Here is a 14,944-nt window from a genome sequence, read left to right as displayed (position 1 = left end):
GGAATTGCTGCACTAGAAGTCCTTGGGCAAGTCACCTCCCTCTCGAGGCCCCTAATTCCTCCTCTGTGTGATGGGGGTGGTACAGAGGGCTTCTCAGCTCCGAAGGTCAAGGGCTTGGCTGGTTTCTGGTGGTCTGGAATAGACCTGCACTGTGGTGGGGCCAGACCAGGGCTACAGGTGCCCACAGGGTGGGTGCAGGGGACAGTTACAGTTCAGCCTCCTGGTGCCATCCGTCATGGGACCCCCATGGTGGGGCAATGGGTGGGACATAAAAGGCAGAGTGCCGAGGCAGGTGCCGGGGGAAGGGGTGTTCCTTGGGGAGAAGGCAAACCTAGAATTCCTTGACCTCATAAGGAAACAGCTTGGATCACTATGGGGAGGGGTGGCGTGGAGGAGGACCGAGCCTCTGGGACAGAGGCCAGCACTGCAGAAGAAGGCTTGGAGAGGTGCTCGGGAATCTGACCTCGCCAAAACTCAAAATTCCATAAGGCCGCTTCTGAGCGCCTCGAGCTCAAATGCCATGTCTTCCCTTGCTCTGAAAGATGAGCAGCGAGCCCCCGCCCGGCCCAGGCTCTCCCCTTGCCACTGCCATGCACTGGTCTGGGGACCCACACACCTCCTCCTCCTATTTTGGGAGACGGAGCAGGCTTTGCCTGTACTCTAAAAGCCAGCCCGCAGCAACTCTTCAGAGTCCTTGTGCGCGGTCACATCAGGACCACGTCTCCTCACCACTCCGTGTGTGGCTACCTCTTCTCCACCCCACGACTCATAGAGAGCTGGTCTGTGACCCTCACCAGCTGGACCTAGCAGCCTGGGTTTGATCAGGGCCCTTCCCACTTTTCCTTGTCACCAGCTGTAATCTGACATCAGACACAACACCTCCTGTCCCTACGCTCTCAGTTCCGGGCTGCCTAGGGAGGGGCACATCAGTTGGACCCACATTCCATGAGTTGGCTTCATTCACAATCTGATTATTACCTCCTTCCCATTCTCCCCAGGGACAGCTCTTTATTGACCAAGGCCCTCACCAGTTCCTAATGGCAGTCCACGCTCTTCCGCAGCCCTTGCAGCCCTCCATGGTTCGCCCACATCAGGACCCTGGATCCCTGTCTTTGGGGGCCCCCTCTGCGCTGCCACGGGGCCTGAAGCCCACCCAGACCCAAGTACTCAGAGCCTGCCAAGCCACACTGGAACCCATGAGCAGGCCCTCTGGGTGTGGAAGGTCCTGCGCCCCCTGGCCCCTGGCAGGCTGCCTCCTGGGGCGACCGGGGGCAGCCGTTCCGACAGGAGAGAAAGTCCCCAGCGCCCCAGGTGGATGGCACGGTGGGTCAGGCGTACCCTCGGCCCTCTGCCAGTGCCCACTGGCACGCCCAGTCCCTTGCAAGGCTGCTTGCTCCTGGAGTGCGGGCGGCCTCCTGGCCCAGTGCCCCATTTCCTCCCGAGTGGAGTGGGGAGGGAAGGAGGGGGGCGGGGGGGACCGGCGGGCCGGCGGGCGCAGGTGCGCGGGCCAGGATCGCGTAGAGCGGGAAGGCGGGCCTGGCACAGGGGTTCTGGGGCGGCCTCTTCCCTGGCGTGGGGCACGGGCGTGAAGCGCTGGCAGCAGCGCCGGGCCTGGGACCCGCGCTCTCCAGGGGCTCGCTCTTAGGATCGGGTCCTTCCCGCTGCTGCAGGGGCGGCGGGTCGGGGAACCCCAAGCGCAGGAGTCCCGGGTATGGAAGGGGACGGGGGCTGCGGCGACTGCGGGAACAGGATGGAGCCCACGTGACTCGGGGCGCGCGAGCCACGCCCATAGCCTCGGTCCCGGGCGGCTTTCCTGTCCTGGCCGGTTTCTGCCGGTTCGATTTGCGTAAGCCCCCCCATACCTCCTCCCTTCTGGCCGTGACACGCCAGCCGCTGACGCCTCGGCCGCTGACCCCGCCCCGCTCCCACGTCCCGACGAGCCCACGCTCTTTCCCTTCACGCGCAGGCCCAGCTCGCCTCTCAAGGCCCTCCTGAACGCGCCAGCGGGCGGGGTCTCTAGGCTCGCCGGCCCCGCCTCCTTCCCGGGGTGCGGGGCCCCGCCCGTTCCCGCGGCCGGTCGGGCATGCGCAGTCCTGGCTTCCGCGCACGCCCCGCCCTCTTTTGCCTCCAGCCTATCCCGCCCGTTTTTGACGTCAGGGCTCGTCAGGCCCGCCCCTCCCGCTCCCACGGCCAGGAGGCTCCGCACCGGCTGCTGCTCAAGGCCCGGCCCCGCCCCGCCCAGCGCTCGCAGTCCGCAGAGTCCGGGGTTGCGACGCGGCCGTGACGCGAGCGTGACGCGAGTGCCGCCGCTCCCGAGGCGCTCGCGCTGTCCCCGCCGCGCTCTGAGGCAACGGTAGCTCGGCCCGCGTCGCCAGGCCTCGGGCCGCCCCCGGGTCCCCGCCACTCGCCATGGACGACTACGCAGTCCTCTCGGACGCTGAGCTGGCCGCCGTGCTGCGCCAGTACAACATCCCGCACGGGCCTGTCGTGGGTACGCGGCGGCGAGCGGCTCCCCTCCTTGCGCCGCCCCCGGGCTCCCGGCCCGCGACCCTGACCGCCCCGCGTCCCATATCTCACCAGGTTCCACCCGCAAGCTCTACGAAAAGAAGATCTTCGAGTACGAGACCCAGAGGCGGAGGCTCTTGCCCCCGAGCTCGTCCTCATCGTCTTTCTCCTATCGGTTCTCGGGTGAGGCCCCCGCCCCAGAGCTCCAGCTGGCCTCGCGTGGGGACGGGGCTTGGGCGCCAGGGAGGCCCGAGTCGGGAGGGTGCGACAGAGGCGCCGGCCGGGAGGGGGGGGCACGGGGGAGAGGGAGGGGAGGCTCGGGGGCAAATGGTTCCGGCCCCCCCACACCTCGCCCCATTCAGACTTAGACTCGGGATCGGTGGACTCGGATATGTACGATCTGCCCAAGAAAGAGGACGCCTTACTCTACCAGAGCAAGGGTAAGGCCGGGGAGGGGGGGGGCCGGGCACCCAGCCACCTTTACTGCCCTCCCTCTGGGACTGTGGTGTCTGGGGGGAGGGGGGGACCCGAGATCTCAACCCCCATAATCCTCGGCAGCCCTAGAGGGGCGAAACGGTGCCACAGGCCCCCAGATGCGATTCAGATTAGGTCCACTGAGCCGAGCAGGGGACACTGCTGTCCCCTCTGCTATCGCTGGCCCCCACCTTTTCCCAAGGCTATGGTGATGACTACTATGAGGAGAGCTACTTGAGCACCAGTACTTATGGGGAGCCTGAGTCTGTGGGCACCTCGAAGGGATTCTGCCAGTCGTCAACTTCTCTCTCAGACACAGACGCTTTTCACCACCAGGTGAGCTGGCCGTTGAGCGCTTGGGTGCTGCCTGAGGGGGTCATAGCTGCGTTCTGATGAACCAGGATGGCCTCTGGGGGCAAATGGTGGCTCCCATACCTCCAGAGAGGTGTGGTCAGCAACCGCCTTCCTGGTCAGGACTGGCCTTTGGGGGGCTGTCAGAACTGTTGAGAATAGAGCACTTGTGGGGCGCCTGGGTGGCTCAGTTGGTTAAGCGTCCAACTTAGGCTTAGGTCATGATGTCACAGTTCATGGGTTTGAGCCCCTCGTCAGTCAGGCTCTGTGCTGACAACTCGGAGCCTGGAGGCTACTTCAGATTCTCTCTCTCTCTCTCTCTCTCTCTCTCTCTCTCTCTCCCTCTCTCCTCCCCCCCCCATGCTCTGTCTCTCTTTCTCTCTCTCTCTCTCATTCAAAAATAAATCAACATTTAAAAAAAGAAAAAAGACTAGAGCACTTGGGGTATGCCTTAAGAGCACCCTGGTGTGGGATCTAGCTTTGAGCTCTTTCTCAGAACCTTGGAGCAGAAAGTAAGGTGAAGGCAGCCAGGACACTCGTGGAGCAAGTGACAAAGCCCTACACACACAAGGCTCGGAACTCGGAAGAGTCCTGGGAGGGGCAGGGTCTGGGCCTTTAAGCATCGGTCACAATAGGCCCGCTGCGGAAGTGTGGACTGAGGGATGGGACAGGCGGCACTGACCCCGCCTGCTAGTCCCCTTTCCTGACTCCTGACTCACCTACAGGTGCGCGACGACAGTCTCTTCTCTTCTGAAGAGGAGAGCAAGGACAGGTGAGTAGGAGGGAGGGCCAGGCGCCGCGGCTGATTGGAGGCTCTGGCATCCTGGCTCATCCGCTCCCCTCTGCCCCCCACCCCCACCCCCCACCCCCGCCTCAGGGAGCGCCCCGCATACGGCCGGGACAGCGCCTACCAGAGCATCGTGCACTACCGCCCTGTATCCAGCGCGTCCAGGAGCTCCCTGGGCCTGTCCTATTATCCCACCTCCTCCTCCCCTGCTCCCATGTCCTCATCTCCGTCCCCCGCCACTTCGTGGCTCACCCGTCGCGCCATCCGGCCGGAAAAGCAGACCCCGGGGGCTGGTCTGGGCCCGGACCGCCAGGTCCCTCTCTGGGCCCAGCTGCTCCTGTTCCTGGGCTTTGCTGCCTTCCTGCTCTTTGTGAACTACTCCTTGCAGGCTGAGGACGGCAGTCCCTTCTGGACGGAGTCCTGAGGGTCTGGCGTCACTGCCACCTGCTCTCAGATGTCCTGGCTGACTGCCTTAGTAGTGTTTGCTGGGGGAGGGGGGGGGGACTTTTCTGTGTGTCCTGGCTTGGGAGTACTGGCCTGGCCCTTGTGCCGGGGAGGGGCCTGGGCAGGCCTTCCTCTGGAGCCTTCTGGATCCTGCTTGCCTCTGACCCTTGGGGCCCAGGAGGGCAAGACTCTTCTCCCGGAGAGGAGAACATGGTTGTTGTCATTGCATGCCTCCTGTCCGTTGTCACATCGTTGAGGGGGGTTAACCAAAAGCCCCCCCGACTTTGTTTTCGTGGACACACAATAAAAAGACCATTTATTTTTAACGTGTGGGCTATTTCTGCTGGGTATGGGTGGGGCTCCCCTGGCCGGGGGTCTCCAGGGTTGGCATCTGGCTTTATTGCTTCTCCCTTGTGGCTTTGGGGTTGGGGTGGAGATCACACGCTGCCCATAGGCGTGTTTGTGCTTTACTTGTAGGGTCCCTGACCTCTTCCCCAGGGCTGCCATAACTACTTAGGACAGTAACTGCCACCACCGCAGGGCACGGAGAGCCCCCTGGGAAATGCAGGCAAGGGTACACGCACAGTGCTACTTACAGAAGCGCTGACAGCCTGCCTCACTGCGCGAGGGCAGGGCCATGGAAGGGACAGGAGACCTCTGTTTGCCGGGGTTTCTCCTGGCCGGCCGCCTGCCTAGTGGCGTGGGAGCAGGCTCAGGTACGCTGAAAGGCCTCATCGCTTCTGGGTCCAATCCAACCCCTCCCCTGGCTGTATTGTTGCTAATCTCCAAGCTTTCTGTGGGGGTGGGGCTACTTCATAATCTTCCAAGTTTACATACATATATACACATTTTTTTAAGGATCGTATACACCCAACGTGAGACTTGAACTCACACCCTTTAGATCAAGAGACCACAGAGCGCTGCCGACTGAGCCAGCCAGGTGCCCCAGAGTTTACCTATACTTTTTATTTATTTACTTATTTTTAAGAGAGAGAGCACAAGCTAGGGAGTGGAGGGGGGGGGGGAGTGTCTCAAGCAGGCTCCACACTCAGCCTGGAGCCTGAATCAGGGCTCAATCCCACGACTCTGGGATCATGACTTGAGCCAAAATCAGGAGTCGGACGTTCAACTGTCTGATCCACCCAGGTGCCCTTACACATAGTTTCTTAAAGCAAGCGCTAAGGAGCCCTAGGGTAGCAGGCCCTGCATGCTGGTTCACACTGCCAGCTGGGGCAGGGGGGAGGAGGGGGGGGGCAGGTACTCCAAGCGCTCAGGTGGCTCCCAGGCTCCCGCACAATTCCCCAACAGGCTCGGCCCTGGCATCCGTCCCTCACCTCTGAGCAGCTCCTTGCTCAGGTGGGAGGACTCGGCCCGGCCCACCGTACTGGGCACAGCACCCACGGGCTCCTGTTGATTGCTACACGGTGATCTTGGGTCAGGGCTGGAACTGGGACACCCCGTCCTTGTTCCTGGCCATTTCTTTTTCCTGCATGCTCACCTTTCTCCCACGTGTGTGTGTGTGTTAAAGTAACACGTGAATTTAGAATTTATGGAACAAAATGAAAGAAATGAATCCTTTCTCGTTTTCTCACCACCCCCACAGCCTCAGCCTCCCTTGTTTGCTCCAAGCCACTCCCACCCCAGCTCACCACCACCCCCTCCACCCTCCCCCGCTGGGGCCTAGCCACTTTTGGTGAGGACTCCCCCCACCCCGGCTCCCTGCTTCTGCCCCTGGCTATCCCAAAGCAAGGGCCTAGACCTGTCTGCTCCGTGGTGGGCGGTGGGCATGGACACAAAATGGTGCCTCCTCCCCAATGATGAAAGGGCTTGATGGTCAGTCAGATCAGTGAGCCTATGTCAGGTCACTGGTGCACCAGGACCCCGGAGAGACACAGTGATGCAACTCGTTTCACCAACTGATCCTCAATCAAGTGCATAGACAGGAGGGACTGACCCTGCCTGGGAGTACAGCTGCCCCACCGGCAGTCAGCACCCGGGCAGAGGGGCAAGTGGAGACTAGTGGACCCAACACAGAGCCTGGGAAAGTGGCAAGCTTGACGTGGTGACGCTCTAGACAGGCTGGGGCAGAGCGAAGGCACAGCGTGTGGGGAAGGGGAGCTGAGCTAGAGGCATCCCAAGGAAGGGAGAGAGGCGGCAGGGCTTCGGGATGTGACGTCCCCTATAGGCCTCTCGCTGTTGCAGGAAAGGAGGAGACGAGGTGTGCTTGGCAACCACTGTGCTTTCCTGGAGGAGAGAAGAGAGGACTGGGTCGGACCCGTGGGACACAGTCTCCCCCTTTCCATTCACTCCACAAAGACAACCTGCACTGCCCTCCACGTGCCAGCTGGAAATTGCTGAGGACTCTCCCAGTCCCTAGGGAGCTCCACCTTTGAGCCTCCTGCCCTAGGGCTCAGAGACACCCCTGTCATAACAGTCTCAATAGCTTGGAGGGTCCTGGGCCTTCCCCAGGACTCCACCGCAAGCTTGGCCCCAGGCCCCAGGCCTCCTTGGGCCCTTGAGTGCTCCCATACCCTTCCCAGTGCTCTGAAGGCTCTGCGCCCCCACGTAGTATTGTGCCCCATCCGCAGCAGGCACCCAAGTGCTCTCTGCTGCTCTGGGTGCTCTGGTCCTACGGCTGTTGATGGCTCCATGGGGCCCTGATGGAGCACCGGCTGCAAGGCTCGACTTAATGCTCTCTACGAATCTGGGACTACCTCTGGGAAAGCTCCCACAGGCGCCTCTCCTGAAAGGAACCTACGACTCCAGAGTCTCACGACAGGGCAGCTGGGGGTCCAGGATTCCCACTGCCAACAGCGTACTGTCTTCCTTACCCCCGCAAGGGTTCCTGAGGCGGCCAGGGGCACAGGAGGGGGCAGTAGCTGCCCTCGGTCCAGGACACAGCGGCTGGGCTGGAGCCTGGGGTGTCAGCCTTGCTGCCGAAGGAGAGGCCCTGGAGCCCCAGACAGGGCATCGGGGGTGTCAGCACACCAGCACCCCAGGACAGGGACAGGGAGGAGTGCCCTACAGACGTGGCCTGGAAGCAGTGCTCCTGACCTTGGCCCTCCAACACCGGGCCCTGATAAGTCCGGGGGAAGAGGACCGCACTGGGTAGACCTGGGGCTGTGCCTGCCTGGCCGCGCCCTCAGCACAGAGGGCAGCGACTACACGTGCCTTCTGGGCCACGAGGTCCGAGTGACGAACAACCGCCCTCACAAAAGACTCCAGATCAAGGGGTGCACAGTCTGTGCCTCCATGAGCAGAAACTACACCAGGCCGTCAGATGCTAAAGGACGGGAAAGAGGCGCTACATCCCGAATGCTCTGGAAACGGGCTGCTCTGCCACCCTGGGCCGGACCCGGTGGTGAGTCCCTCGGGACACCGGGCACTCGAGGCAGGTGGCACGCAGGTGAATAAAGTCAGGCCCCACCACTTCTGCTGGGCGTGCTGGCCAGGGTCCCCACAGAAGGACAGCCCCAGAGCTGAGACTCATGGGCTGAGCAGGAGTCCCTGTCCCTCCATGGATGCCACATCCTTCCCGGCAGCTGTGACAGACGCAGGGAAGCAAGGGCGAAAGATGCCAGCCTGGGGATGGGGAACTAGCCCCTGAGGCCCCGGGGAGAGGGGGGCGGGGGGGGGGGAAGGTCTGTGCACGGAGGCTGCAGGGCAGGAGGCCCTGCCCAGGCAGGGAGCAGAAGGGGGCGCCATCCCTGCAGAGGGCTCTGCGGCAGGACGGACACCTGGCACCGGGACTCCGTCCTGCGAGCGGCCCGCAGGCTGGGACACGGTGTGCCCGGAGAATCCCCGAGGGACACCCCGGGTGCTAGGTGCGAGGAGGAGGCAGGGAGGGGCAAGGCCGGGCCCCCAGCGGGCTCGCCCCCAGGCGGGGGAGGCCTGCTCGCCTGCCCGGAGCCGGGGAGGGGGCGGCCCGGCCCCACCGCGCCCCACGCCTGAGCCCCGCCTGCCAGGCGGGGCGCCGGGAGCAGAGGAGCGGTCCCGGCCACACACCGACCCCAGGCTGGCCCCGTCCCATCTACCAGGTGTAGGGACGGGACCGCTGGTCCCCATACTGGGGAGCAGCACGCGGCCTGCCCACCGGCCGGCAGGTCCTGTCCCCTCTGGGTCCAGGCAGCACAGGGCAGGGGGAAGCTGAGCAGCCCCGCCCCCCAGCCAGCCTCCGGCCTTGCCCCCCGCCACGCCTCTGCACCTGACCCTGCCTGTTGCCTGCCTGCCGCGCTCCCCCGCCTCCCCCCGGGCCCCAAAGAGGCTGGAAGGGGTCTGGGACGAGGAAAGGGGAGCACCGGGCTCCTCAAAGTGGGTGGCGCCGCCACCCGCCCGAGACAGCGAGGGAGTCCCAGCACATCAACAAGGGCAACCTTACTCCGGGGACCCTCGGGGTTCCTGTGGAGGCCCCCAGCACGAGGGCCCCTCCCGAGTGCAGGCGGGCCCCCCGGGGGTGCGGTCCCCTCCTCCGGGGCAGGGCCATCCAGGGGAGGGCCGTACCCAGCTGGGGCCTCTGTGCAGTGCTGTGCGGCTCAGAGGTCGGGCTGGCTTCCGCCACCTCTATCGCTCCCCGCGGGGGTCCCCTGTCTCTCCGCAGGTCTCCAGGAGCCCAGCCAGGCCGCGGCCTGCAGGGGAGGGCGGAGCAAAGCACGGAGCCGTGCGTGGGGACGGGGGTTGCCCTTGAGCCGGCACAGCGGCTGAGGGCAGGCCGGGCGCAGACGTCCTCGGGCAGAGAGGCCGAGGCGCAGGGATGGGCACCGCAGGTGAGCGGGCACAGGACCTGGGGCGGGGGTGCGCCCACCCACAGAGCTGGCCAGCAGGGGGAGCCCCTGTGTGGCCCGGTGAGGGGAAAGGGAAGACTCCCTGCCCCTCCCCTCCTCAGCCGCCCGGGGAGGGAGGCCTCCCAGGGAAGGGCGCCTGGGAAGCCGGGCCCTCCGGGCTGGTCCTCCTGCCAGGGCTGAGGGGCGAGAAAGCGGCTCGGCTCAGGCACACGCCAGGGGGACGGGGACGCCGCCGGTCAGGGGGCCCCGGCGTGCGGGGCCGCACTGGGCCTGCGTGTCTCCGCGGGGCCGGCTGCAGGACCGAGCCGCCCGACTCGCTGGCTGGGGGATGTCCCCAGGAGCCACGACCACGGTCCCCGAGGTCAGGCCCAGCAAGCAAGGCCCGGGTGTCTGCTGCTGCTCCTGGGAGACAGCGCTGCTGCCCCAAGTCCCTCGGTCGGTCCCCAGGTTCAAACAGCACAGGGCGGCCCCCGACGGGGCCAGGAGCTGCAGCGAGGGCCCGGGCACCGTGCGGCAGCCACAGTCTACAGGAAAGGCCCCGCCCACGGAGCCGGCGGGACACGCCAAGGACTCCAGAGCCTGTCAGAGAGTGTCAGAGCGTGTCAGAGCGTGTCGTGGCGAAGTCATCTCCGAGTCCCAGCCAGGAAGGCGGGGGAGGGGTGGGCATCTCCCCAGGGAAATGAGATGCTACGGGCCTCCTGTGGCCACAGTGGGGGCTCCTTCCTGGAGTGGCAGCTGCACCCCCTCCCCCACCGCGATCCGGGGCCTGCCACCAGCTGAGCCACCAGAGTCCAGCAGGGGGCTGCCAGCCTACGCAACGCCAGACCGGGGGCGGGCAACGGTGTGAGGAGGCAGGTCCCCCCTGCCTGCCTCACAGGGCGGCTGCCCCCCGCCCCGGGCGGGGTCCTGTGCCAGGACCGCCGCCAGGGCTGCACACTGCCCTGCAAAGGGCAGAAAGCGCGCCGTGGACATCGGGGCCCGCCGGGAACGCGGGCCCATGTTCTTTCTGTCTCTGGCTTTCTGTGTGTTTTGTCCGCAACCCTTTAACGACGGAAGAGCCAGTCTCTGCCCTTAACGAGCGCGGGCCCTGCGTGCCTCGCTCCCCGGGCCGGAACGGGCCACCCCCCTTTAGACAAAGGGCGTGTGTGTTCCCGAGGGGCCCTGTGGGACCACGTTCAGGAGGCAGGACGCTCGTCGTGCGTGTCGTCCCCTGCGGCACTGCTCCGGGTGGACCCGTGTGACCTAGAACACAGCAGAGGAGGGAACAGCGGCACAGACATGAAGTTACAAAGGCCGAGGCTTCTCTCTCGGGGCCCGTGTCTTGTCTCTCTCTCCCCCTCTGCTCCCTCGCTCTCTGGACCTTTCTGTCACCGGCTCTCCTCTGGCACATCCCTGGCTCTGGGAGGCCGTGCCCTGTGCTGCCCTCTGGAGGGGCCCCACGGGGGAGGCGCTGAGGCCCCCGCCACGGCCACGTGAGCCAGCCTGGACCAGGGCCCGCCCCCAGGCAGACCGGGTGGCCGCGGCCCCGGCTGAGGCCTGGACTGCGGCCCGGGAGTCACCTTGAGCCAGAGCCCCCCACCGCCCTCGAGGAGCCTGCCCTCAGACGGCGTGGAGGTCAGATCGCAGGGCTTAGCTGTGGGAGGGGTAGTCGCCGTGCAGCCGTGGGTAACGAAGACACCGCAGTACGTGCAGAAAGCCTCTCTGAGCAAGTCCGGAGCAGAGAAACCCCGGAACCCGTTAGGAAATGCCTGGAAAGTCCGATGACACAAAAGCTAAACGCGTCTGCCTGACCTGACACAACCCAAAACCACAGAGTCAAGAGACAAGTGACAGCGCGGGGAAAGAAAGAGCAGCGAGACGTGACTCAGGGCTCGGAGCGCTAACGCATGGAGAGCCTGAAGCAGTTGCCGGGAGAAGCGCCAGGCCCGGCAGGTCCAGGGGGAGGCGGCGAACACGCACCACCGAACACTTCCCCATCCGACCCCACGGCCAACACAAGCTCGTGTGCCACGTGGCAGAGTTGCTCCTCGTGGGGACACACGGCGGCCAGTGACGGGCACTGCATTTCACCCACCACCCGGGGACGAGCAGCACGGAGCCAAACAAACAGCGACCACCAAAAAGACGGGCCCTGGTGGGTGGGTGGCGGTGGTGGTGCGGGCGCGGAGCAGCTCTGGGCCGCGTCCCCGGGGGCCTGGGACAGCATCGCCCGGGGCCAGGGGGGGGGGGTCGACTTGCTGACGAGAGGCAGCGGCTTCCCACCGGCTAGAGGGCCGACCGCACCCACAGACCAGAGGCCCGGCAGGGCCCATCCCGGGCAGACGACCGCCTTTCCGGTCTGCGCGCTGCCTCCAAATGCACGTTCTCGGTCTCAGGGCCCAGGGTCCTTCCCCATCCCCGAGCTCAGGGTGCGGCTCTGGCCTCTGCCTCATCAGACCTTTCTTTGCATCCCCACGGCGGGGGGGGGACGGGGGGGGCGACGGAGTCTGATCTCCGCCCCTCTCTCCTACTCGGCCAGACTCAGCCACCGCGTCTGGCAACTGCCAAGCGCCTGTACAAACCCGACACCTTCCTCCCCACCCCCCCCAGGGCTGTGGACGGTGCCCTCCGGCCCAACCCGGGCAGGAAAGGGTGACCGCCCCTCCTCGGGAAGTCCCCGATCCTCGAGGGCTAGCACCCTCCTGGCGTTTCCCAGGCCAGTGGGGACCCTGCCAAGGGGCCACGCCCACGTCGGGCTGGGGGCAAGCACACACCCAGGAGTGAGTCTCAGGCCTCCGGAGAGTGAGTCCCACAGACAGGTCCCAGACCCGCGGTGGCGGGTTTCGTGGAGTCCCAGGTTCTCAGGCCCCACCTCAGATCTGCAAGATCAGAGACTGTGGGGCGGGGTCCAGTGACCCGAGGTTGAACAAGCCCTCCAGGTGTTCCCACGCAGCCCTGCAGCGTGAGAACCGCCAGAACGGATGGCTCCTGATCGCACCCACTTGTAGGGAAGCCGCGAGCTTTCTCTGCGGGGCTCCCCTTGATTGTGACCTCCCCAGGTGACGGGCAGGGACAACCACGGGTGGTCCTGGAGAACAGGCTGACTTGCGCAGGACTCTCTGGGGGGCGGGGGGGCGGCGCACCTGTCAAGCGACATGGGAAAGACTTTACCTTCCTGCCGTCCTCACCTGCAGGAGCCTGGACAGCTCCCCTGGCCAACACCACATTCGCGGGTACTGGCACCAGCTCTGCCCACTTTTTCCCGGGTACTAGGCCTGTGTGTGTGTGGAGGTCGGGATCTATGCTTTACAAGGACTGTTCCAGACACACTCCGGGCGGCTGGAACGCACAGTGGGCCGGGCAAGCAGAGGGGGGCGGGGGAGGGCCGCGATCTGCCCCCGGGAGGCTGGATGCGCCCCGGTCCGCACAGCAAGGCCGCTCTCCGAGACCAGGGCTGGGAGGGGCTGGCGACGCAGTGCCAGTGGGCGACAGGCCCGACGGAGCCCCCCGCGGCCTCCCGGAGCCTGGACTCGATGGAGGCTTCTCGTCGGCCTCCCCCCAGAGGAACGCATGGGTCCTCAGGCCTCGGGGGACGGGGACGCTGGCAGGGCCCAGGACCCGGAGAGGCGCAGGGCAGAGCCCCGGGATGCAGGGCGGTGTCCCGAAGCCGGGGCGTCGTCCAGGCACAGCCCGCGCGCCCCGACCGCCCCCGCCTCCGTCCCCGCCTCCGTCCCCGCCTCCTAACGTCCCTCAGCGCGCCCACAGGAAGCCCCGCCCCACGCGCCGCGGGGCACCGCCCACCTCCCCACCCCTTCCGGCTAGCTCCGCCAATGACCAGGCTCGGCTCGGGATGGGACCCGCTCCCAGGCCGCCGGCGGAAGCCGGGTCCCGCGGCCTGACGGACTGGTTCCCTGCCCAATCAAGACAAGCCGGCCGCCTGCCCGCCCCTCTAGTCTCCGCTCCCGCGCGCTCCTTTCCGGCGTCGGGCCCGGAGGACTGCGTGACGCCTGGACGTCCCCGCCGGGAGAGCACGACGTCTGCGTGCAGGGCCGCGCGAGTCGTCCTGTGTGGCGCCCCCCAGCCCTGCTTGTGTGCTCTCGGCCGGAGTTTGGGTCTTGAAGTAGTGGAACTCACGGAAGTTGCATACAAAGGCCGGGGCGCCCCCCGCAGATACCGGGGATCGGCGGGGCGCACATCCAGTGCCGTCACACACCCGGATGTGGCCTTGCTGCCGTCCGAGGGCTGCCCCGGGTGTGTTGCACCCGCGTGTGCGCCCGCGCGTGGCTCTGCGGTTTCCCCACGCGTGTTAGACACAGGCGACGCCCGGGGCATCCGCGCCCAGTTGGTTCCCTCACAAGGCCCCTCCTGTTAACCGTTCGCAACCACAGCCTCCTCCCATCGCCTCCTTGCCCACCCGCGGCCACCAGGATTGTCTGCCCGGCTGCGAGGTGGTCATTTGAACACTTAGGAAGATGGAACCAGGCCGTGTGCAGTCCGTCTCAGTGACCCGCGGTGGGCTTTTTGGGGGTTACCCTCGTGACGCCCCTGAGATCCGTCCACTGTTGCGCGTATCCGTAGGCAGTTCTTCCCTCGTGTTGCTGGCTACGCCCCTTGATGTGGGTCGCCCAGTTGCTTCAAGCATTCCCCCGCTGCACGTAGGACTGGCCGCTCGTCCCCAGTCCTAGGCTGCCGCAGAGACACCTGCTGCGGACAGTCACGTACAGGTGTTCGTGTGATCCTAAACTCCCGTTGCTTTGGCATCAATGCCCAGGAGTGCAATTGCTGGGTCCTGTGGACATGGACGTTTAGCTTTAAGTATTTCCTTTTATTTGAAAATGGGCATTTATTTTAGGAATCTCTATACCCAACGGGGGCTCCAACCCAGCACCCCGAGATCAAGAGTAGCAACTCTTCCGACCGAGCCAGCCCGCCGCCCCTGGATGTTCATCTTTAAGAGAAACTGCCAAATTGCCGTCCGCCGCCGCGGTATCATTTTCCGTGAACACCCTGCAGGGTTTTGGAGCACATCATTGAACGTTTTAGCAAAGCAGCGTTAGGTTAAGCAAGATTGTTGACAATTTCGTTTCTCTCTTCTACTATAGTTTTCTAATGCAATCACCAACATAGTTATTCACACAGTTTTAAAAATCATATATCCCGGGGCGTGGGGGGGGGGGGGACAGGGAAAAAATAAAAATGAAAAGCACACATCCTACACATTTGTTGATTGTCTTTTATTTACTTAGCAATATGTCTTGGAAAACCTTCCATGTCACTAAACAAATGTCTAGCTCATTTCTCTTCGGGCTGCCTGGTATTTGATAGAATACGTACCCTGCCATTTACATAACCAATCCCCACCTGGGTGATACTTTTACCGTTTCTCTTCTCTCTGCAATTGGTATTAGCACCGCCACTACCCACTTTGAACCGAGTCCGTCTCCCTCTAGGATAATTACCTCTAAGTGGAACGGCCCGGGCAAGACGCATGGGCGTTTAAAACGTCAACAGAGGGGCGCCTGGGTGGCTCAGTGGGTTAAGCGTCCGACCTCGGCTCAGGGCATGAGCTCAGGGTTCGTGGGTTTGTGGGTTCGAGCCCCGCGTCAGGCTCTGTGCTGACTGC

At 64.6% G+C, this 14,944-nt stretch overlaps 2 protein-coding genes across 3 annotated transcripts; both read left to right on the top strand.

The window, feature by feature from the left end:
- Positions 1 to 2,225: 2,225 nt before the first annotated feature.
- Positions 2,226 to 4,887, top strand: EMD (emerin). Of its 2 annotated transcripts, none has more exons than XM_039225578.1 (6): positions 2,226 to 2,491; positions 2,581 to 2,688; positions 2,868 to 2,945; positions 3,164 to 3,315; positions 4,056 to 4,102; positions 4,208 to 4,887. In XM_039225578.1, the coding sequence occupies exons 1-6, from the start codon at positions 2,410 to 2,412 to the stop codon at positions 4,539 to 4,541; spliced, it is 801 nt and encodes a 266-aa protein (XP_039081509.1). In that variant the 5' UTR covers positions 2,226 to 2,409; the 3' UTR covers positions 4,542 to 4,887. The 2 variants fall into 2 exon arrangements, with proteins under 2 accessions (XP_039081509.1, XP_039081510.1); XM_039225579.1 differs by having other exon boundaries at positions 2,229 to 2,491; positions 3,182 to 3,315.
- Positions 4,888 to 11,228: 6,341 nt separating this feature from the next.
- Positions 11,229 to 13,572, top strand: LOC120227472 (basic proline-rich protein-like; the record flags this gene model as incomplete). Its single annotated transcript, XM_039225580.1, has 2 exons — positions 11,229 to 11,750; positions 12,752 to 13,572. Coding segments are annotated over exons 1-2 (1,343 nt in total), but the record flags the coding sequence as incomplete, so codon positions are not given.
- Positions 13,573 to 14,944: the final 1,372 nt, after the last annotated feature.

Source organism: Hyaena hyaena, unplaced genomic scaffold (assembly GCF_003009895.1).
Source record: "Hyaena hyaena isolate Hyena2069 unplaced genomic scaffold, ASM300989v1 scaffold_2376, whole genome shotgun sequence".
NCBI lineage: Eukaryota > Metazoa > Chordata > Mammalia > Carnivora > Hyaenidae > Hyaena > Hyaena hyaena.
The sequence above is the reverse complement of the archived record's forward strand: the minus strand, read 5'-3'. Positions and strand labels throughout refer to the sequence as shown.